This window comes from Necator americanus, chromosome IV, assembly GCF_031761385.1.
Source record: "Necator americanus strain Aroian chromosome IV, whole genome shotgun sequence".
NCBI classification, from domain to species: Eukaryota; Metazoa; Nematoda; class Chromadorea; order Rhabditida; family Ancylostomatidae; genus Necator; species Necator americanus.
The window spans coordinates 6409313-6433729 of NC_087374.1; the positions used below are offsets into that span (position 1 = coordinate 6409313).

The 24417-nt window shown below is 38.3% G+C and overlaps 3 protein-coding genes across 4 annotated transcripts; all 3 read right to left on the reverse strand.

The window, feature by feature from the left end:
* Positions 1–1529: 1529 nt before the first annotated feature.
* Positions 1530–15443, reverse strand: RB195_000512 (uncharacterized protein; the record flags this gene model as incomplete). Of its 2 annotated transcripts, XM_064196904.1 has the most annotated exons (25): positions 1530–1739; positions 3473–3562; positions 5682–5739; positions 6742–6900; positions 6963–7045; positions 7106–7229; positions 7346–7435; positions 7770–7844; positions 7907–8034; positions 8452–8529; positions 9392–9474; positions 9541–9640; positions 9697–9843; positions 10858–11049; positions 11122–11200; positions 11266–11340; positions 12283–12411; positions 12544–12639; positions 12848–12930; positions 13067–13150; positions 13545–13709; positions 13770–13913; positions 13972–14055; positions 15109–15282; positions 15348–15443. In XM_064196904.1, the coding sequence occupies 25 exons, from the start codon at positions 15441–15443 to the stop codon at positions 1530–1532; spliced, it is 2826 nt and encodes a 941-aa protein (XP_064052784.1). The 2 variants fall into 2 exon arrangements, with proteins under 2 accessions (XP_064052784.1, XP_064052785.1); XM_064196903.1 differs by lacking the exon at positions 3473–3562 and having other exon boundaries at positions 9541–9624; positions 9693–9843.
* Positions 15444–15698: 255 nt separating this feature from the next.
* RB195_000513 (uncharacterized protein) lies at positions 15699–20078 on the reverse strand (the record flags this gene model as incomplete). The annotated part of the gene is made up of 11 exons (XM_064196905.1): positions 15699–15761; positions 16223–16388; positions 17209–17303; positions 17358–17487; positions 18074–18204; positions 18266–18386; positions 19005–19136; positions 19419–19542; positions 19595–19691; positions 19830–19970; positions 20025–20078. The coding sequence occupies 11 exons, from the start codon at positions 20076–20078 to the stop codon at positions 15699–15701; spliced, it is 1254 nt and encodes a 417-aa protein (XP_064052786.1).
* Positions 20079–20295: 217 nt separating this feature from the next.
* On the reverse strand, positions 20296–24068 carry RB195_000514 (uncharacterized protein; the record flags this gene model as incomplete). The annotated part of the gene is made up of 8 exons (XM_064196906.1): positions 20296–20406; positions 20600–20696; positions 21596–21762; positions 21819–21950; positions 22405–22510; positions 22574–22728; positions 23841–23933; positions 23994–24068. 8 exons carry the CDS (start codon positions 24066–24068, stop codon positions 20296–20298), a joined length of 936 nt encoding a protein of 311 aa, XP_064052787.1.
* Positions 24069–24417: the final 349 nt, after the last annotated feature.

Consider the following 24417-nt stretch of genomic DNA (forward strand, 5'->3'; position numbering starts at 1 on the left):
TCACAATTCCCCGATAACCCGTTTATTGACCTCGAGTGGTTTATTTACGTTAAATAGACTCAACTTTTTAAAAAAAAGGCAAAAAAAAAAGAAAAAAAACTTCCAACAGTGAAATTCACGCATATGTGTTTTGTCTTTGCATATCCTCCTTTCCATTTTTGAAAATTTTCATTTTAATAGTACAAATCAAGGATCAACAATGTAATTACCAACATAGCATGTAGCCACTTGAAGGGACAAACTCCCGATGCCTTTCTTCCAGAAGGAGAGCAGCTGAAATGATAAAAAGTCGTTGAGTACGTTTTTGAGGTCGTCGAGGGCTTGGAAAGTTTTCTCGCGCAAATTCTGGTGATAGTCGGATGAGACAAGGTGTAGGGTACAAAGATTGTGGGGCTCGATCGTCTAGCCCAAGCCCTCCAGAAATTTCTGCGTCACCTGTTTGCTGTGTGAGGTCTCACATTGTCATGCAACAGTGCGGTTTCGAAACGTTTTTGGGCGTTTTTCTTGCACTCCTTCCGCCCAGCTTCTGGAGTTTCTTCACGTAGAGATTGACGTTAGCTGTCTGATTAACCTTCAGCAGCTACCAAAACAGAACAACTTCCGAATCTCAGAACAGAAAAAATCAAAAGCGGAAAAAAGCTCAAGGAAATCAAGAAAAGTGGGAAAAAAGATATGCAAAACCCTCTATTTACCTAATAAACAACTTACTTTCGTGTACATATTTATCACATATCATTCATTTGATGAAAATCCATAGATGCAGAAACCTAGACCCTATCCTTGCATGTCGCAAAAATATGATCTACACTTCTCATAGTAGGGGGATTCCTCGGAAATTTTTCTGGAAAGTGGTCATTTTCGAAGATCCATCAGTTGGGTCCTTTATCCTATTTTTTCCTTCATCTGCTAGCTAAAATGAAACAAGGCGCATTGTTTACAATCTCCAACCATAAAATTTTTATCTTATTTTCTTCTACCGTAGTTGGAAAGTCCGCTGCAGATCCATATTCGCCAATTAACACATCGAATCTCTGTGATATATCAAAGCGCTTATGGAAAAACATATACGAACGAAAATTTACAGTTATCATTGTGATGTGAGGAATTACAAGTAGGAATTACATGAAAACTGTCTTCATATGCCATTTCTTTTATTCACACGATAAAACGGTAAAATGATACGAAATGTGAAGCGGATCTACGTTTCTGCATCTATGAATAGTACTATACTACCGTATACTACATATACCGTATACGCATACTCACCCTACAGGACCATAAAGCATGGATCCGCATTTGAATAATATATATTCTTCGATTTCATTTTAAACTATTCTATTTCAGTGTAACAATTCTTCAACCAACAATCCATGCAAAGAACAATTCATCAAAGCGATATTGAATATTTTTCACATTACGGGAATAAATAAACATTTACAACAAGTCCGTCCGTAACAGTCGTTCATATCACAATAGCAGTGCAACGGTAGATTTCCTGATCTTAACATAACAACCTACCAGGTCCATAACTACTCATCGAATGGATTTGTACTCTTTGCAAAGGGATTTTTCGTCTCATCATATGTTTGTCGACGTTGAGTTGTTGAAGAAATGGAGTTTCGTTGAATAGTCGCTTCAGAGGATGTGCTACTTATCGTACTTGATTCGGTGAAGAGACCTTTGTCGTCTTCTTCGAATGGATTAGATCCTGATTTTTTCGCCAAACTTGTAGATGAGGTCTAGAAAGCGAGTATTAAACTGCTGGAACATATGCAAACAATGTTCAACCTGGTTTGAAATCGACATTAGGTCAACAACAATACCTTCCAATCTTTTTTCCATTCAGGATTCTCATTTCATTCTTTCTTTATTCATTCTTTCATTTCATTTGAAGGCATCACCCCACGAATCAGAGGTGGCGCGGATTTCAGGTGGAGTATTCGTAGACGGCATAGTAGATTATGGAGAGGGGGGAGGGGGGTGATTCCGTTCATTTCTTCCTAATTGCCGTAGAAAACGGCCCGGAAGATACGGTCTCGAGGGTTCTGGCGCGCTATTTTCTACAACGAGTTCTATTGGAGCGCGCCACCCTTGTGCACGCACCGCATATTCCGGGCGGTTTTTTACGGCAATTATGAAGAAATGGACGGAATCACCTCTCTCTCCCAATCTACTATGCCGTATACGAATACTTCACCTGAGATCCGTACCACCTCACATTCGTGGCGTGATGCCTTTAAAGCATCGTGGATTCCGAAATGAAATCTGGTGACAATGTTCTCGATTGACAAATGCAATTCGATATTCGGAGAATAAAGCCATCATTAGTTCCATAAATATATGAACAATACAGCCAAAAATGAAGTTTCAAAAAAGAAGAATGATATCTTCATGTTTTCCGGGGAAACTACAAGAGTCCGACTGTTTGGCACCGTAACACGATGTCGCCTCACTTTTTAAGGGGAAACTAGGTACCAACACATATTCATCGCCAACCAGTGCAGTGGTTTTCCCCTACTGAATTAGCTACACCGTGTAATATTTTCTTGATCATAAATCAAGACTGTTATTGATCTTTATTCGGGCTAACGTTTCGGCGTCGTCGCCTTCTTCCAGAGCCGGCAGTGTCAGAGAAGCAGATCAGAATCTTGGTTAATTTAAGAGATCTAAGAAAGTTAGCTACGTTCATCAGAAATCGCTTCCAACTCTTTCTCTTTCTTTTTCTTATTTTTCCTACATTCTGCTATAAATCCACAAGTTACAGCGGTTCTCTAAACCACCCCAAACTAGAAGTAGAACTGGTCCCTAGAGCATTCGGAAACAGAGGAACTGGTAAAGTTTTCTTCGTCGACATGGGTTTCGTCATGAAAACTGATCCCTTCCAAATATTTGCAACCCGAAATCGCCGACTTCGACAATTTTTGGCGCCTATGCTCCAGTATCAAGCTATGACAAAAAGCAATCTGCACCAAGTGAGAAAAGGTCATGTTTTTTTTACAAGGCCACCGTTGATGAATTCAATGCCAGGAGAATATCCAAAAAACTTCACACTGGAACTCAGGTTCTACGATTAAGGAACAAGGTTGGATGGAACCTCCTATGTTCATCCAGACGACGAAGACCACTCACCACAGCTTACAATTCCAAAAGTCAACCCTTATCTGCAATCTACACGAGGGTCAACGAGAGGATGGGACGATGAGTATTGGGTTCTACGAGCTATCAAAAGCACATCAGGATGAAAACTTTTCAAAAAAAAACTGTGGTGTTTTTCCTCTTCCCCGGGCTAGCGGAAACCATTGAACACTTCTTGAACTCTACAAGGACGATTGGGAACAATAGTGGCGATGGCTAAAGTAAATCGAAAATGAACGTAATGAAACGTGACGCGCAAAAAATGAGACGACCTTAAACAGTTTCTGTAAAGAACGCTCAAGAGAAAAACTATAAGGAATTTAAAAGAGACGTTTACCTTCTTTTGAGAAGTTTTCCTAGATGGGTCAAATAGACCATTCCTTAAATATCTGGAGATTACATCCATTCCACTTGTGGCACCGTTCAACTGGAATAAAAATTATTTCTGCTGCGCAAACATCTGAAGAGAAACATACAACAACGCTCTTAGTTCCAGTAAGGGGAATACGGATTCCATTAATTTTGAAAATTATTTCTTAATAAATTTGATGAAACCAAATTAATTTTTCAGTAATTTGAGCATCTGCACTACAAAAAAATAATGATGTCAGATTTCACACTAGCGTAAATGGACAAAGACAAAAAAAACAGAAAAAAAGAGAAAAAAAAACACTCAAAATTGTGCTACGTACAGAAATGAGATCTACTGACGATGTTCTCTACGACAAATGCAGTTTGATATTCGGAGACTTATGGGATCATTAGCTCTGTTGCTATATGACCAACACAGCAAGATATCAAAAAATTTATGTCTTCATGATTTTTGGAAGAAATCATAACAGTGTGACTGTTTGTCACAGTAATACGATGGTGCCTCACTTTTTAAGGAAGAAATTAGGTAATAGCACATGATCGCTGCCCACTTGCTGTGATTTTCCTGGATCTTTTCCACAAAGATTAATTTTCCCTGGTGCTGAAACCTTAATCAGGTCAATATTTTTCTGAAAAGAACATCAAAACAAGATTTTCTGATGTATATGAGTGATACTTTGAGTGGCAAAGCAAACAGATTCGAATTCGTAAAAACTTATTCGCAGAAACAGCGAGGAAAACCTCACATCTCATCAAGAATCGTTTCTATAATTCAACTGTTCTGTTCAACTGTTTCTCGAAAAATCTCGCCTTCATTTCCAGGAAAGGAATATGCACATCAGAAATTTTACTCCGAACCGATGTTCAATACAAGCAATTATTTTGACGTAATACGTAGGGAACAAGATCCTACGGTTTCACTTATCAACTATTTTAATTATTTCACTGTCTGAAAGATAAAAAAAGATAGTTTTCGGCGACGTGCGGCGACTCGTTTGAATGCAATCGCATTCGATTCTGAATTTCTGTGGTTTACGAACGCGATTTGGCCTTTGAAATGAGTTGCCGAGGCCAGCCGATATATCAAGTGAATGTTTTTATCCTCCCAGACAAATCTCGTAACAATTTGTCGAACCCGGCGGGATGAAAGAGGTGGTTGGCACCTAGGCAATTTCGAACCATGGACCGTGCAGCTACAGCGGAGCTCTTACCGACTGCGTAACACTTATTTATTTCACTGTACCATGCTACACCTGACGAATCCACCAATCAAAATGTGAACGTGAATTTATTTTCTTTTTTTGGAATTACTCCAATGTGAAGCTCACCACATTCTTTGTATTAATACAATCAGTACCTTTCAGGATATTTTCACTTTGTTTCATACGTGCAGTCAGCGTAAAAAGTATTGTAACATGACATACTCGGTGAACGTGTACAGAGAATTACCTCTATAGTATGCGAAAAAAATCCCCAAAACCCTTTACTTTTTCATCTTTATGTTTTACACTACTTTTGTTACGAGCGTGGTCTTTCCAGAGTCCCATCCAGTTAGTTTTATCGTTTGTTTTGCTCCGAGGTCTCCCACTTCGATGCCTCTGAGATTTTTGTTTCTAGAGATTCAATTTCTGTCCTACCTCGTGTAATTGTGCATGATTACTTGTTATAATCGGTTTCATAGTAAAATCCTAAAATTTAGCCTAGAGGAAAGCCACCTATGCACAGTTATACAAAAAGAGGGCAAAAAATTAAATTCCTGCAAAATGAAGTATTTGGGGAGACGCTGAAATCAGGGGAAATTGCCGAGCCAGTGAAAAAATGGTTTTATGACTACGAAAGAGGTAAATCGCTAAAAATCGTAAATCGTAGAACAAACAGAAAGAAAAACCCTCAGAACTAAGACCTTAAAGGCATCCTAGGAGCAAAATAAATCATAAAACTAAAGGAAAGGACCTCGTTAGGACTATGTCATTTTATTCATGCACTACTGGAAAAATAATGAAAAAACATAAAAAAAGCGAAAGTAAAAGAGGTCCAAGAAGTTTTCCATATACCGTAGAGGGAGGTCAGTGCAAACGTTCACTGAGGATTATATTACATCATCACTTTACAGTAGGTTCTACGCCGACTGTAACTGATCTTCACAAAGAAATAAAAATAAAAAGAAAACATACTTCTTCATGAAACTTAGTGTAGGCTGCCTTGGTATCCAGATTTTCTTTCACATTCTCTCTGAAAACAAGTAATCTTATACGAAATAATCACAGTTTAAAAAATCTGTCACATTCGATTTTTGCGTATTACTGTTAATTCGCATAGAAATTTTTCGAACGCTGAGGAAGAGTTCAGTCAGGAAAACTCATCGCTGAGGATTGACTGAGACGAGAATGAAGTAGATTAAAAGCGACATTCAATAGATAAAACAACTATTGTGGTAAAATGGTAAGACTTTTGATGGATGTTTATCAGAAACGTGTAAAAATGGACTTCAAAATAAAAAGAATAAAAAACAAAAAGTAAGAATAAAAAACGAAATGAAAAATAAAAAAAACAAAAGTGAAAAATAAAAATAAAGAACTAAAATGAAAAACAAAAAAGCAATAATAAAAATAAAACAAAAAACAAACAAAAAATAAAGATAGAAATAAAAAATAGAAATAAAATTAAATGAAATCTAAGCGCAAAGATGGATTCAAAACGGAGTATGTGAAGTGTTATATGTGGGGCTGAACAGAAAAAAGGTAGACCTCAAAAATAAATGGCAAAACGGAGGATTGGACGTACCCTTGGTTCTGATTCATACGTTTTGCCTTAAAGGCATCATCCCACGAATCTGAGGTGGTACGGATTTCCGGTGGAGTATTCGTATATGGGATCATAGATTATTGAGAGAAGAGTGATTCCGTTGATTCCTTCCTAATTGCCGTAGAAAACGGCCCGAAAGATACGGCTTCGAGCGTTCCGGAGCGCTATTTTCTACGAGTTCGATTGGAGCGCGCCAGCCTTGTGCACGCGTCGCATCCTCTGGGCCGTTTTTTACAGCAACTGGGAAGAAATGGACGGAATCACACCCCTCTCCATAATCTATTATCCCGTATACAAATAATGCACCTGAAATCCGTACCACTTCAGATTCGTGGGGTGATGCCCTTAAGGCAAGACAACATAAATTTAGACACGTTGTTTTTGCCTTTGAAACGAATCTAGCTCGTCTCACGAACAAAATGGACGCACCTAGAATTGGGAACGGCGCACGCTGGACACACATCAGGCTTCTCACTGTACGATTCGAAACAATGAACGTGGTAGCTGTGTCTGCACAGGAAATGAACGGCTGGAAGTTGAAGTACCGTGTCGCAAGCACTACATTTATTCACTTGTAACACTTGAACGCTGAAATAAGTGCTGTTACTATTTTGATCTTTCGTTCTGGGAATTTTTTAAAAGTGATCCACTTGAATTTGAGTGATTCAATTTGTTTGTCGACCTCCTGCATTCGCCGTTCACCTTCCACAATAGCTTTCTGATCGGATTCTATCTACAGTACAATCTTTTTTTCAAAAATAAGTAAAGAAAATGCTATTACGATCTCTGGTACCTGCTTTTTTTGAGCATCCAGCCATTTAATGATGTAATCTTTAACAGCAGCCACCGTTAAAGTGTTGCTGCGTGATAGAACTTCCAAAACTACCAGTGGATGCAAAATCCCGCTTGTTTCTATTCTAAACAACAGAAGGATCCGTGTATATTGAAATAAACCGAAAATAATTAAAATAAGAAATATCAGTGTAAGATTGTACTTTTGAAAATTAACAACATCATGATAAATTTCAACAACCCCTTAAGCATGTCTTGAATCAGCTTATCGCTCACTGGTACCTCCTTTTTAGAAATGTACACGAGCAAATCCATCCACATTTCTGCTTTCCTGGAAAAAAATCAAACAGAATGTGTAAAAACATACAACATACAACGTGGATAAAAACAACGTCGAAAAAGAGAAAGAAAGAGAGAGAGGAGAGAGAGAGTTTTGACAGCATAACAAAAGTGAAATTTATTAAATTGTTGTATGAAATGTATGTTTTGTATGAAATTAAAAAGAGGTATTAAAAAGAGCTGCAGCTCCAGTCAGCGCTTTAAAAATTTAATGACAACACTGATAGAATGTAGATGCAAAATCCTTGAAAATGGATCTTGGTTCACACTCATAAAATCACACAAAAATCCTAAGCATAGAGAAAACACAGAGAATGGAAACTCACTTTTCTTCATCACACAAGGCAATGGCTTCATTTATTTTGTCATTTTTTAAGTAATATTGTAGCAGCTCCTTTGTTCTGTAATAGCATAAATTTTGTGAATTCAAAAATAAACACAAACAATAGACATAAATTTTTACCTCTTAGTTTTTGCTAAAATGTACTGGACAACAGGAAAACAATGAAAAACGCGTGCAAGATGTAGAGCGTTTGGCATATTTTCTTCTTCAATAAATGGGATTAACATCTCCTCACATTTTTCATCCTCCTGAATTTTAACAAAACACATAACAAAAAAAAAATTTCCTCGCCATTACACAAAGATTTTGACACTACTCTACATCTGTAGCGCGAAAAAAAAACTTTGAAATTTCTGTAAAAAATTTCCCTAATTTGCTGACCTAAGCAAGAATTGTCGACTTCGAATACAGTCATGCGTATTTAATCTTCTCATAATGGCAAAGCAGCGTCTTCCTTTTTACCTCTACACACTTTGTTTTTTTTTTTGACTCTGCGATATGCAGTTCCTACAGTAAACCTTCCACAACTTTGCAGGATACTCGGTTCAGTACTCCCGTTAGCCCCTATCCAGTATTTAAGCGAAAAAAAAACTGAAACGATAACTACAGAATGTAGAGCAGTGCCAGGACTTCAATAATGTGCAAAGAAAAATCGAAATACTCACTATATTCCCTTCAGCATATTCGCGTAACCGCAGTTCCAAGATTGTAGCCAAAAGAACCGAGCGCGATGGTCCGGATACCTATAAACTTGCCAATAGTAAAGATAATTCCTTTTAATGTTCACAGTTGGGTCAAAACGATGCGAAGTCCGGTACAATTGCGTAAATAATTTTGAGAAGAAGAATTTATTCTCTGCACTTCGAAAAAAAATTAATTCTCTGCACTGTGGGAAGCGAGGGTGCCGCTTCGACTGTAACCGCTAAGCGCCAGTTCTAGCGCAGCCGCTTGCGTAACTGCACAACAGCTTCATGTCATTTTGACTCGACTATAAATAAAGGGACATTGACACAAAAAAATATATCAAAAATTTAAATTGAAATCAAAAATATAAAGCAATATCAGGAACATTGGGGTGGGAGGGGGGTGCAGCCGTACGGTCGATGGTTCGCAATCGCCCCAGTGCCAACCAAGCCTTTCATGCCTCCGGAGTGGACAACTTAGTACCAGACCTGCTTGGGAGGATAAAAACACTGACTTGATCATCGGGTAGCCCCTGCAATCCATTGTAAGGCTGCACGAGCGCGTTCTGAAACTTCAACGGCTACCAGTAAAAAAGTGTTGGCGCATCCCAAGTGGATTGAAACGCCAGTGATTTGTCCTTATTTATTTATCCTTACTCCAGGGCAATGACTCATTTACTCTAGTACAAAATTTCTCAAGGAAAGCAGAAGAGTCACAGAACTTGAATTATCTGGTCTTCTCCACTGTCGAAGATAAGAATTTCCTGACGTACAATTCACTGGTCAATTGTTGCCAGAAGAAACCGTCGCCTTAGTCGATGATTTTCGCAGCAGGAGAAGAAAAATAAACTGTCCAGTTCAACGAAATAGAGGATATTGGTGGTGACATGTACGAAACAATACAGCTTTAAATTAGACTCACCTTTTTGAGAGCAAACTCGATGAATGCGGTACTTTTGGCGAAGTCATTAATAAAAACCTTCAGAAGTTGAGTGGGATCAACACCTAAATACCAGTTCGCGAGTATTCCTTCATTCACAGAATGTGCATAATCAGCTATATTTCACTTACTTTTAGGAGATTCATCGATAAGATGTTGCAACAATTCCATTGTCTCGTCAGGACACGCCTCAAAAAGTGATCGTCCATATTTTTCTATGTACTGGCAAGCCTGAGAGATTCCGTAGTTCTTCTTTTTAGGACAAGATCCGTATTTTCAATACTTGCCTCTTCTGGTGGACGTTTCTCTATGTATTTAACAGCTGTTGAATGACGACCAAGATCTTCTATCATCATGGATAATGCGTGATCATGCATGTTCAGTTTTACAGCAAGGAAACTCGCATCTTCAGACACTTTTAAAGAACGGAGTACCTGAAAGTACAACTTTACAGAACAAACACAAGAATATTCAGCGCTATTCAATTAATCTCCAGAAATCCAGGGATTATTATTAGCACTAGCAATATTACATGTGAATACCTTTAAAAAAATTGCTCGAGGTGTTAGTTTCCAGTTAATTACTTAGTTATCCCCATTAAACTGCAACAGTATGCCTTTTCTCAATAACTGCGGCTCCAAAATATTCCGAAAAACAACTTCAAATGTAAATTACTCAGCGACGAAGAATTGCTCGCGATCACGATCATCAGATCACGCATACGTTATCTAGCAGCACGAGAAGCGTTTTTTTTTTTCTGAAAGGCGCACATCCAAGACAACTTTCGTGAGAATTTCGTGGAAGGGGAACCAATAGGAGATAAAAATTATCACAATTTTTCACAGTAGAGAATCTAAACACTCCGAAAAAAAAAACTCGCTTTCTCCGCGTTCATCTTTTCAGAATTTCAGGTCTATCCGAACTAGGACGAGGTGACCGGCAGAAGTGCGGCGCTCTTTCGCATGTTTTATTCTATGTCATAAATTGGATAACAGAGGACAAAAAAAGCAGCGCCGGTGTTTTGGCGAGAAGTCGCATGCACCCAGAAAAAGCAGTATAGTCTCTTCCCCACATTTCATTTTTTTTCTGATTTCATTTTGTTTATTTTTCCTAGAAATGGCCTAAACTGCGACAATTTCATTTTCTGGTTATCATGACAAATCCTTGTAGCCCTACTTTGAAGAAAAAAATGAAATAACGAGATTCTTGAAAAAAAATTAAAAGGGTGGAATATTCTTAACTATTTCAATTTGAAAACAGTCATATAAAGATACTTATGAAGTTCTAGATCTGGGATGTGTCGGAGATTTTGGATGAAGTGGACGAATTTGGAGTGTTCCACGAACAGAAGATCATTTTCTGGCATTTTTTGTTAAGAAGATTAAGTCATTTACCAAGACAGGCGGTTTACCAGAACATGAACCAAAATAGTCAGAATGATAACTCACCTCAAAAACGCTGTTCATATCCGTTTTCCCATCCACTGCTATTTTTTCCAGAAATTTTTTCATCTTTTTTCGCTCTTCTAGCTGAGCATAGCAGTTGAGAAGAATATTCGTATGATACAATGTGTAGCAATCCGTATCATGAAGAGCTTCCAAATAAACACATAACTGCCGCAATCGGGACCCATCCAGATACTAGAAAAAACAAGCGAAACTCAAAGGAAAAATTTAGCGAAAGCACTGAAGTGCTGAAAATTTTTCACCCACTCTTTTGATCACATACGATGGTTCCAGCATCCCTATAGTTTCTTTGTATTCGCTCACTGCGTTGTCAAAATCTCCTTTTCTGAAGAAAAACAGCGACTTAATTTGAAGTTCAGAATAAAAACCGCGGAAAAGTTGAAATCCCACCCATAAAGATAATCTCCATATTTGGCATGAATAGACTTCAAATGTTCTGCACCATCTTTGCTGCTCTTGGCAAGGCTGTAAATTCAACAATTACTCTAGAGCAAATACTTTACCTAATATTGATGATTACCTATTCGTCCAATTCTTTATAAACACACGCATTTTAATAGACATTTTTATAGACAAATTTTTTATAAACATCTTTCACAATCACTTTCAACAACTTAGCACCTTTGATTTCCAATCCAAAAATAAATCCTACTTTTCCCAAAAACTTGAAAGGAACCCCAACAAATATCGGTCCACGACACTTTCATCGCAGATGTTCTTTACAAATATTATATAAAAACCGCCCTAAACAAAAATATAGACCTCATTACTTTTTATTTTTTGGAATTTTCAATCAGCTTTGATGAAAACTTCTATCAAGGGACATTTGAAAACATTATTTGGGAGTTTACTAAACACTGAATCTTGAAAAGTTCAATATTGACAGCCGGATAACGCAAAGGATTCCTCATGATTTCCGTTTTGAACTAATTTAGAGAAATCAATTACTTCCAGTTCGAGGAATATTGCGTTTCTTTTGAAATCTTTAGTTCCAGCGGAAATAATCCAGAATGCAAAAGTTTTCATAAATCTTAGATTCTATATGGATATGGAACTCTTAAGGATCTCGGCCAAGCATAGTCAGCCACCTCCTCTAGAAACAAAAGTAGGGTTAGTTTAGAAAATGTACTTTTACAGAAAAACAACTAGCTTTCTGCGAGAGACTTCGGTAGAAATCCGAGAACGTTAGGACTTTTTCTATCGCAAAACTAATGTGGTCTTGCACACACGTCTTTGATTCAACCTCAACCCCGGCTAAGAAGGTTCAGAACGTGAATGGGTCGCCGTTTTTGTATGTTTTATTCACAGAAGAAGCTTCGCTCTTGCTGAAATATTTAGTTAGCGTTTCAAAAAAGGCTCAACTCAATTTATTTTCGCTTTTCATTAATTGGAATCGGAAGCGCTTACATGACAGCCACGTCGTACAGATTCTTCTTGAAAAGGATGTCCAATTTCGCACTTAAATTTTTCTCGGTAAGTTCCGAGAGTGTTCCGTCTTTGCTCAGAATCATTAAGCACTGATCAACAGTGAACAATCTGAAAAAAAAAAAAACAAAACCGTAAGATGACTACTGTGTAAATAATTTAATGTTGAAAAAGTAGTTAACGGAAAAATCTCGCGTAACTTGCTTGAATAGATAAAATTCAGAAAATAAGTTGTACATGCACCTGCATAAAGAAGGAATAGAACAAGAAAATCCGATATACTGTCCTTTCACGTTATACACTGTTACCATAGACATGAATTCTGCTTCGTCGTTTGACCTGAAGCAATGAAAGAACTGCAATGAAAAACTGTTGCCACATTTCAGCAGAAAAAAAAACAAAAAAAATTAGAAGGAAAGGTTTTGTAGACTTCAAAGGTCACAACAAGGACAAGCTTTCCGCCTTCCTAACATTTTTCCCATTCATTCATTTCTTTTTCCAAAAAAAAAAATCCAAAAATAAATCAAAGAATTTCTCTACTACTTACGGTATAAGAGCATGCTGCTTGGTAAGAAGTACGAGATGTTCTCCCAATGCAAGCAATTGAAGCTTCTCATGGCTTCTTCCTAGCTGAAGACACCGCCCACGGTATCCATCTGCTTCCGTACACTGATCAGCTTCGTAAAAGAAGACCATCCAAAAAAACAGGAATTTAAAAATTAGAAAATTGAAATGGTGATGGAGGTTAATAATACGAACAACTTACATCACGACTAGCCACCACAAGAGACCCCGTTCTTTCATCGAATACCCAGCAATCTTTGGATGCACCAGGCGAATCGTGTTTGAGCTAAAACAGCACATAATAAAAGAACACATTTTCAAATTCCCAAAGTTAAAGCCTATACAGGCCTATTTATCGAAATAAGTGGAATAAACGCATCGAATAAATGGTTGCAACACTACTGCTGGTTCAAAGCTAATCTCTGTCGGGAACAACAAAAATGGTATCAGAAAAAGTTTTTTGGTAATTTTATTTTGTTACTGAGAATGGTACGGTAAGATCAATTCGCGATTTGGTGATGAAATTGGTTTGGTGGTGAAAATTTAGAAATTAAATCTACGTTTCGAAAATGGTCAATTTGTTAGAATTTTTAAACCAAGGAATACTCTTGCTCCAATCATCGCCGCAGGCAGCTGGCCCTACTTCGACACCGCTTTCAAACAAATCGAACAGACCTTACCGTATTAGTGACATTCTTAGCTTCTACAACATAAGAATGTACAGACTTGGAAGTGACCACGAATACAACAAGACGCTCTCCAGGTAATTTTGCGAGAGCCACCCCAGTAACAGGACCGTCAAGAGGAGACGCTTCTCGTATTCGTTGCCAACGTGACCCCAAGGCCTAAAAATGCAAAAATAAAAATTATGCAGACGTTAATTCAGCTTTGAACATTTGCAGAACCTTGTCCTTGATGAGGTCTCCTTGGTAGACAAGAACCGATCCATCTACAAAACCGACAACTATCGACGATAAGGAAGAGTGCACTGCAATCGCACACGATGCTATGGAACTATGCCCTGTAGGATGGACAGCACTAAGTCGAACCTGGATAGGAAAACAAATTAAGGGCAAAGCTTTAAGCTTCACAGACAATCCCGCTAACCTCTCGTTTCAACACTGGAGCACTTTTCTCGTGACGATCACGTTCCCATATTTTCAAAATTGAAGTCCCACCTTCTTCATCTTCCTAAAATAACATGAAGGACACAATTCGAAGAAAATATAATCTGCTATCACCATTGATCCCATAAAATACTCTGACGAATTAATTTACGAAACTCATATTATTATCTGAATGCCATTTTATTTTCAGAAAACTGAAAAAAATGACCATACTCGAAAATATATCCGGATCAAAACGACATGAACCTCGGTGCGGTTGCGTAGGGGGCAGCGTTCGAAGCGATGGAGCGTAGCGACTAGCGGTTCACTGTGAAAGAATAAAGACAGGAATATGGTACTAACCCAATCTTAGTGATACTAGCTTCGAAACAACACAAAGTTTCGTTTTGAAAAAAAAAATCTTTGCTAATGTTTCGCGGTCAATGAGTCTGAATTCTGTGAGGGAATAGCTTCCAACGAATCTTTCTCGGATTTACTCTGGGATTCTTAAAAGAGATGATTTTTTGCCGTTTTCGTGGATCCCAGCTAAAAACATTTTCAGCGTCTGTATGGCTTTCGGCGTTTCTTAAAAAAATAAATTCAGGCAACACGACCAACTCAGTAATCTTGGAGTTTTTTTAATTAATTTAATTTTTAGAAATTATTATATAGGTGTCCACCATTTTTGTTTTCCATACACTTCTTACGTGTTGTTATGCATTAGAGAGTGATACAATGAAGTAAAAAACATCATCGTCAAAAGGAACGTGAAGTTTTGTTCACACGGCCTCTACCTCATTCGGCACTCCTCAGAGCAATAACTAAATCATTCTGCTCTCAAATCTACCATCTACATTGGCATCTTGTAGAGTTTAATATGAGAACAGCTTGGATGGTATGTTATGTTATTAAAAAAGCGAAACCTGAGCAATATATATAGTAAAGAAACGTATGGATTGGATTAGGAGTGCTTTCTCCAACTATATCCACACCCAGAAGCTGCACGTGCTTCTTTCTCTATTGCTCACCTTTGAGGAGGAATTTTGTAGCTCGCAAAAAATGAATTAGGAACATTTAAGGAAAGAAGTACGTGAAATTATAATTAATGACTTGCCTACGAAAAAAAAAACTAACTAACTCCTATTGAAAATATGTATTTGTCTGCTGCATGTAGAGCGGTAAGGGACGCTTGATACACTCTCCAGTAGTATTGTTCCAAGTTCTTCCCAAGACGAAATACTCCACCCCGAGACTCCCCGAGGTAAGCAGCCTCGCCGCCGACGCCGCTACACCAACAATCAACACAGACATCCTAAAATTAGCAGCTTCTGTTTTTGAACTAAGGCAAATAAGAAGCTAAGAATGGCACAGGACTACCTTGAGACCTAAGAACTTCTCTTCTGGATTTTCTGGGTCCTGAACAACATTTTTGTCGAAGAAGTTGAAACGACGCCAGCCAAAATCAACTGACATCTATCGCCTTTCCTTACAAACTCCGAACTTTGCTACACTAATTCGCAACTAATTTTGGAAGATTGCGATAAAGATGTAAGATAAAGTGGTGGAGAGCCACTCCAGAAGAGACCACAACACGAAGCTACAAAAGCTTTATAAAACTGAAAACATTAACAGCAACAAACAACATTAATAAATTATGAAATGAAATTATAAGAAATCATTATGAAATTTAATTCCACAAACACTAACGTGAGAATATCGCCGACACATCTATGAAATTAGAGATGCAAGTTTGTAAATCCTGGAATTTGATCCATACGCACGTCCGAAAACCTAAAACCACGTAACTAGTACTGATGATGCACCACTAATACAAATAAGATCACGCGAGAACTTTGAGGGGACAATCCTTCATTAGGTGTCCCGATTATCATGAGTATGTGTTTAGAAAAAGTTTGAACAACGATGAATAATTTAAAAAAGAAAAACCAAAAAAAAAATAAGGTATAAAATCTGACAGTTTTTCGAGACTTCAATAATAAACAGTTTTGATAATTCAAACTAAATTCTAGAGAGCAAGATGACTCATTTTCGATAAACCTAAAATATAAACATGTGCTATGTCGGATGACGAACAGATATGACAGCATACTGTTTATGTAGCATGGAAATTTGTGGGAATTAATCAGTATTGATCGCGGCTGGAGTGTTGATCACATTCGTTTATACCTGGTCTTCGTTATAAAAACACTAAGCGTTAGGAAAAAAAATCCCAGATAATGAAACGCACTTACCTCTTTCACTCCTTTAAGCATTTTTTTACACTCGTCGTCCTTCTCAATTGATTTATACGCTTGTGCAAGGCCAAATTTCAGATGACACAAAGCCAAATCATCCTGGTCTTGGTATTGTTCTTGCAAGAGTAACAGTGCGCCACCGTATTTGATAATTTCCTCAGCGCTAAACATAAAAGAAGCATATTCTAAAGCAAAATAATAAGAAAGGTCCGGGTAAGAGGCCTTAAAAACTATAAAATAAAGTTCATCGAGTAATTACCAACAGAAAAAGATTTCACTGTCTCCATCAACTGCATAATGTTTCTCTCCGCACACTTTTTAAACGTATGTTACTAATACTACAAGATCATCACAAATTAAGCCTTTTTTTCGCGATATTCACGCTGGGGATGGACAGAGAAGAAAAACCCCGAAACTTGCAACCCAACAGTTCAACATATCAAACAACACGCTATTATTTTCGTTCACAAAAACTCTACTGCATGAACTCTAGCTACCAAACAGCTTTAACTTTTGGCTTTTGCCTTTACGTCCTATCTGGCTCGTCATACTCATATAATCGGGTCAAAACGACATGAAGCTCGGTGTAGCTGTGCAATCGGCTGCGTTCAAGGCGGTCCTGTAGAGCGTAGCGGTTAGAATCAAAGTGGGATCATTGCGAACTGCAGCGAAGTACATGTTGTACAGTGCTTCATGTTGTTTTTACCCTACTACATGCACTTCCACCATTTTTTTATTACGCTGGTTGTAGACAAAATTCCCCAAAGTCGCACTACCTCCTCCCATTCCGTAAGCAAAATAAACAAAATGTACGGTAGTAGTACATGAAAATTAGTGCCAAATCATGTGTTTTGCACAGCACTTATACGAACCCATGAATGTATTCCACACGGATGGTGGGTCTCGAATTACGTCATATTGAAGACTACTTGGGTGAGCTACAGTGTTGTGGAATAGCAACCAGACGAACGGATACAACTCACTTCTTTTCAGTGACGGCATTCCCATAAAGAGTCCGTAGACTAGGGATCCTGAGTACGTTGAAAATATATAGAGCTCCTTCAAAAATTGGCATCATCTGAAAAAAAAGCAATAATTGGTACTGAGTTAAACCTCCAGAAGTACTGCTCACAGTATAAGCCATCTTAAGCTTTGCTTCACGTTTGTATTCGTCTCCTAAGAGGACCTTGTTACCAGACTTGGCAGTTTCTTCCGCTAATCGACATACTTCGTAGTGGTCAAGAGTTATTTTCCATCCACACCTGGAAGTTGTTTCTTATTTCCTAGATGCATAATAGGACAAACTGAACCATATTACCGACATACAATACTCGTAATCCAGAGACAGCTGATACCCAGAGCACTCAAGGCTAAGCTGACTTAGGCGGTTTCCATAATGTTAATGCCAAAAACATAGAAATTCATGCATGTGGATTTTAACCGGAAAACTCAGTTTTTAAATCGTTTCCAGTTCATCAAAATTTTACATGGAAGGGTTTCCTGTCGCGTTGGTTGAAGTGAAGATAGCATGAAAAAACACTCAAATCCTCAGTTTCAATCAGGGCAGAGTTTTGAAGAAAATTTCAACGAAAGTTCTCATAAAGGAGTTTCTAAGTTTGCAGACTTCGAAGATGATCGAAACTGCATGAATTAGTTTGGTCCACTGTCTAACATAGGACAGTGCGTCACGCCGGCTACAGGATCACGACACAGCAGACGCTGTCAACCTCTTCCAAACACTACGTAAAAGAAATCTAGATATGTCAAAAAAATATTTTTCATATGAGCCCCAATCAAAGCCTATTCACTAGAACCGAAATTTGAGTGAAGTCTTTACATTTACCGCACATAGAGCACGTTGAATCTTCTCGTGGTGGTAACCAGCCATCTTCACACTGCTCACAATACCATCCTTCCATGCGTTCGTTTCGTTCTTCGTCTAAGCAGCCTTCGCATGAACAGTCGAAGTTGTAATCTCGCTGAATAAATGACACTGCAGAATGAATCAAAGTAGGAAGCAAAATATTTTTGAGTCACTACTTTTAAAATTTCCTGACGCATTGTCCTTGGCATGAGCTCGTTGATGTAGGAATGTTTAGCTTCTTTAAGCGTTAATGGAGTTTTTGACCATAAAGTAGGGACCATCAGCGCATAATTTCCTCTGGAAAGAAAGATTCTCTTTCACCTACCACGATGACAATTTCAGAAAATGATTACCGGACGTTCTTCTGAATTTTGAAGACAATTTAAGGTGGTGTCAAACTTATATAACGCGTGCAAATTCGCCATGAATTTCCCACCAACTTTAGCTCTTCTGGGTGCCCCAACTCTACTATAAACTTCAGTTCTTTCTCACAACAATAAGCATTTTGATTGAGTAAACAGTTATTTGTAATATGCAAACAATGCTATCAGGGTGGATGTGGCGCAATTGGTTAGAGGTCCGCTGTAGCCGAGGGTTCGAAACCGCCCTAGCGCCAAGCAAGTCTTTCATCCCTCCGGGGTCGATAACCTGGAACCAGACCTCTCTGGAAGGATAAAAACACTGACTTGATTATCGGCTGGCCCCCGCAAGTCATTGTATGTAGTAGACACACGTTCATAAACCTCAACGTTTACGACTTGCAGTAAAACGCGTAGGAACATACCTAGTGACTTTTTCCTTTAAACCATGCTATCGTTAGAATTGAATTAGAAAGTAGGATCAATCGCAACGCAACGTACGTCTTTAGGTCACAAGCCACGAGGTCAAACTCTGCACAAAATGAGGTATACGTACCGATAAGCATAACGTACATTCGGGCGGCATGAGTGATCAATCGCACTGAGTCGAACACACAATGATATCCCGATGGAGGTTCCGTATTCATTTGTTAAAGAGAAGCTATTCACGCATGTAACCTTGCACAACCTGAAATAGAAATGGGAATCATTAAAGTAAGAAACTAAGATTTTGACAAAGTGCGTCTCATTTTCTAGGAGCGCATGGGAATAAAACTGCAGATTATTCCAAAACGACAACAAAGACTAACCAGTGCCTGAGAGGCATCCTAGAGGTAAAACATGCAAAAGACCAATAGAAAGTACTTCAACAAGACTATCTAACCCTATGAATGAACTATTATGGGGAAAAAAAGAAAGGAAAACTATTAAAAATGATGAAAAGTTCCAAAAATTCAAGACATAAACTCACCTTTTAATCACATCGTCGCTTACAATGCGCTTCCGAAAAAATTGTTTGAAATCTTTCAGAAATAAACTGGCTTTCTCCTCAAGTACATCACCATGATATTCCAAGGTGGAAAGGTTACGAACCACTAAAAAACACAAACAAAAATACAGTTTTTCGTTTAGCAACTTTCACTTTACCTCCATCTGCTTCAGTATCTCCCATTTCTCCTGCAGCCCATTTCACAGCCAACCTCATTACTAATCGGATGTCTTCATTCGAAACTCCATCACAGGCCTAACATATATTTCCATACTGATCAGGTGGAATCAATAGAAAAAATGAGAAGAGCTATTAGCATTTCTACGAGAAAAAGGTGTTAATTTGGCCGACGGTCGTAAACAAAAGAAAAATAGGTGGTGTAGCAAGTAGAACCTTGCAAGCCGTGCATTCATTCTTATGTAACTGCCAATCTTTCTTCTGACATGATGTGGAACAGTAAACAAACATTCGACAGCCGCTGCATTTTCGTAAACCTGACCCACTGTTGAAACATCCATGGCAGTAGGAGAGTAGCTTAAACGATGCTTAAATAACATTTACAACAATCACTTCCAAACCCTCACATACATGTTCCACGGAAAGGGCACTACAAAACACCTCCTCCTCGAACTCACTGCGCATGTCTGAACCCTAAACTACTCATGAAAAGCAAGTCTAGATCTGCTTTTTTCAAATCTCTCGAAGCATTGAGAGGAATGAGCCACATTTCAGAACAAGATCATCATTTCAACTATTTATAATGAGCAAATGACGTGTAACAACAATAACAACGACGTCAAACTTGCTCTAATATCAACACAGCAGTAGAATATTGTGTCAAGATTACAACTATCAAAAACTACCGCTTTTTGTAAGCGCAGGGCTTCAGTCTTAGACCGAAAGGGCGTTTATTCTCCACCTTCTCGATTTTACGAAATTCCATCAGAATGAAGTAGTCGGTAATGTGCTGCTGGAAACATACACAAGACATTAAATGAAACTAAAGAAAAAAGGAATAGGAGAAAATAGAATTAATAGCCGATGAAACTCGTATAACGATAGAGGAAAACTCCAAGATATTAATAAAAGAAGGATGATGAGTTCATATAATGAATAACTGTGAACACTTGGGACTAAATATAATAACGTTGGATGATACTCACCTTACTAGTTATAGCAAAACCCAGCTTACACACAGCATTACAGAAGAATTTCACGTTCACGAAACGACTGACGACTTCGGCAATCTTCAATATACCACTGTAAAAGAACTGATCAGATCATATCTTGAAATTTCCAAGAAGACATTTTTGTGTTCAAAAACTGCATGCGACAGTTTCACAAAAGTACGTCAAAACTAACAGCATTCAGTTATCATTTAATTGCTAGATTCTCATGCAATACAAATATTTAAACATGGAGTGGAAGACACCATGACATTGTTGCTGCTGGCGAAATCCTACTAAAAACAACTGCAAAAATTTCTCTGTCCATGTGCAAACCTATCAAAAGTGTGCGGAAAACAGAAATAGGCGCATTTCACATATGTCGGAACTCTAGAGATCCTGCTTAGCTACTACTTCTCAGACGACAACAAATCAAAGGGCTTTGAAAAATTAAAACACATTTTCTTCGCTACTTTTCGTTTCCCTTTGGTCATCATCTTTCGTTTGCTGAGCCAGGAATCTTCTTGTATCCACTGATTAAAGGATAAAGTGTTTGTGTTGACAAATCTGTTAGGGATGCGCCAACTCAGTCAACTGCAACTAACGATTACCGAGAGTTTCTGACGGGCATGCGGCCTATGCAGTGACTTACAGGGACAACCTCTGGACTGTGCAATGACTTACTAAGACAGACCAGAGGTTGTCTCTGTAGATCATTGCATAGGTCCCGTACTCGTCAAAGCAGGGTCCAAACTCAGGATCACCAGATTTTCCACGTCTGCAGTAAAGTATAGGATAACTAAGTGTGCCTTATTAGTTAGCTATTAGCAGTAGTCGATCACTGCCATTTCTTAGCGAGCTGTAGTCCAGCTGCAGTCTAATGGAGGTCTAGAGAGTATTTTACCACAGTCATCCTATATAAAGTCCAACAATCCATGAAAGTTAACGTTTCTGGTTCCCGAAAAAACATATTTAAGACCAGATGCGACTCACCCCATCTTCAAAACGCGTCGGGCTTCTTTTATGTAATCAACAAGATTAGTGCCCATCAAGGAAAGGCAAAATATAACCACATCGGCAACGGAAGATTCTGAGGGTAGGTGAGCCATATCACACTCTGTTACCATATCATTCGTGCTAACCAAATCGAATGAATGTACCTGAACAAATCGGACAATTCAAATGCACCGTCACAAAGAGAAAATATCGGTCCAACCTTGTGCATTTCACCAACATCAGCCGCAATTTTTGCGTCTCCGCATCCAAGATCATACACAACAAGCTGTTTTGATTTTCCTTTCAACCACCGTATTATTTCGTTGAGTGGATGATTTGGCCACTTTTTTACCTGTACGGGAGGTAACACTTAGGGGATGGAAGAAATTAAATCCTAATAATAATAATTATTATCGTAGTCCAATATTCAAAAATCCAAAGTCGCAAGCATATCATAGAGTTTCTTTCTTGTCAGAACAAGAAAAAATAAAATTTAAGTGCTTATCGCAATCTAGCATTTTAATACCTGCAACTGCATCTAGTGAACAGCTCAATTCCATGTTTGACAATTCAGCAAAAAATAGCAAGGGACTAGTATTATTTGACTATTAGTACGGTTCCTATTTGACTATTAGTACGGTACGGAGAGGAACTCAAAAAAAAATTGACATAAAAAAGAGTTGATGTTATGGAAGTTAAAAGGAAAATACATAATTAAGGCGGATGAACGTCAATCCAAAACTGCGTAATGAAGCGATTTGAGCATGTCTCACTCGACCAATTAAATATACTAATTAAGATCTTACTTGTTCAGCAAACCCATTGTGATAACAGCGGAATGCGTCAGGATCTTGTCGAAAATACTCTAACGCTTCACTACCCGTCATATTGTAAAGTTGTTCGTTTAAGAATCTGAAAAATTCACATCTATGAGAAGAACAACAAAGCTGAAACACAAATAACTAGCGTCTACACCTGAAACGTCCCGCTTCCAACTTCTTGAGAGCATCTTGAACAATAGGTTTCTCTGAATTACCATCTGCAGGAGTCTCCTTACAAATTTCCAGAGTCTTTTTACGTTTCCTTCGCTTCTTTTTAGAGACACTAACTTCATCTAGGTGTGGCTTTACCTGTACAATAACATTATCATTAACATTTGAGCAGATGGAGAACGATCAAAATGTAGTCGACGTCGAGCGCGTCAAACATATGAGTGAGGCAGCGGACTGGTGTCTGTTTTCACCGTAGATATGTGCATCATCTGCTATTTCACGCTTAGTGCCGATTTTCGCATCATACCAGGCAAAATTGTTCAGTGTGGAGTGCTGAGTTAGATGTCTAACATAAGATGTAACCCCAATAATCCAATAAAAATTGTAAGGATTTGCATTCCTTACAACACTTTCGATCATATTTACTAGATCTCTTCAAATGAAAATGAAAAATCAGAGGAAAAGCTCGAATTGAAAAATGAATAGCTAAACATTTGTCCGCTCCTCTACTCCGTCCATAAATTTCAACAGATTCTGTATTGAGGTCGAATGCGTTGGGTATTTTAAGTCAATTTATTAACATTTGAGAACTTCATCCTTTATCTTTTATTTTTAAATTCCGTCCAGTACCTTACCTACTAATGAGAAGTACCCAAAGCTCCAATGGACGTTGTCTTTATGTAACATATTCTGAGATCTGGTGAGACCTAGCACGGCTGAAACCTACCTCTAATTTCCTATAAGGATTAACTTCACTAAACGTAGGCCAAGAAGCTGCAAGGGCGTAGATTGTTTGATTTGGAAGAAAAGAAGTGGTTGTCTACTTGACTTCATTCCTATATAAAAATTTTAAAGATCTTCACAGCAAAAGAATCCTTTTGTCACGGCGGAAGAGTGCCATCTAGCGTAGTTTTAATGTGGATACGTGGCCACTTCAAATTTTGGGTGTTTTAAAGTAGCTGCCAGAAGTGATCAACCAGGCCAGTTGCTAGGAAAACACTGGAAACGCGGGGGAATTGTACAGCCATGGATATGAGTGTCAGAGAGACGGGACCACGGCACGATTTACGGTGTGGTTGAATGCATTCGAGACCTACTGTAGATGGCGCACACACTATTTGTAATGAAACAGAACTTAATACTGTACAACTGAAAAGAAAAAAAGTCGTACAAGCGAGTTATTCAGTTGCCCAGCTTCATTTTCTCGATAGTCTTGCATGACCAAACATGTAGTGTATACGTAAAATCACCTCGTTTTCACATTTCGTCACCAGCTTCTCCCGATCAGCCCTTATTGCTTCTTTACGAGCCTTTTTGCGCAATTTATCACGCCACGGACGCCTCTTAACGATTAATAGATGGTTTTTCGGGAATCTCCCTGAGCTTAAACCAGGAACTCTGACCTTCACCCTCTTCAAAGCGGCATCCGTTGTCTTCGTCGCTGCATTAGCTTCTGATATGCTGCTTATCTTTGTCATTACCTTAACCGTCAGTGAATAAAAAGCTTTGAGCCTCAGTTGGAAGAAATAGTACGCTTGTTATATCGAGAATGCAGTGACTCAATAGAAAAAATACTTCCAACAATTTACTTTGAACACGAAAACAGCACAATCATAAATCTGCCTCAACGTAACAAGGGATTAACAAATAAACAAAAAAAAAAGAACGAACACAGTCCATTAGCAAACCACACAGTACGGATAGAAAACAACTCTGCTCAAATCTCTACAGTGGTTTTCAAAATCAACAAAAACAACGGGAGCTGACGTCTCCCAAAATGGACTGTTGCAACAAAGAATTTCAGCATTCTGCCATACGAAGGTTGCC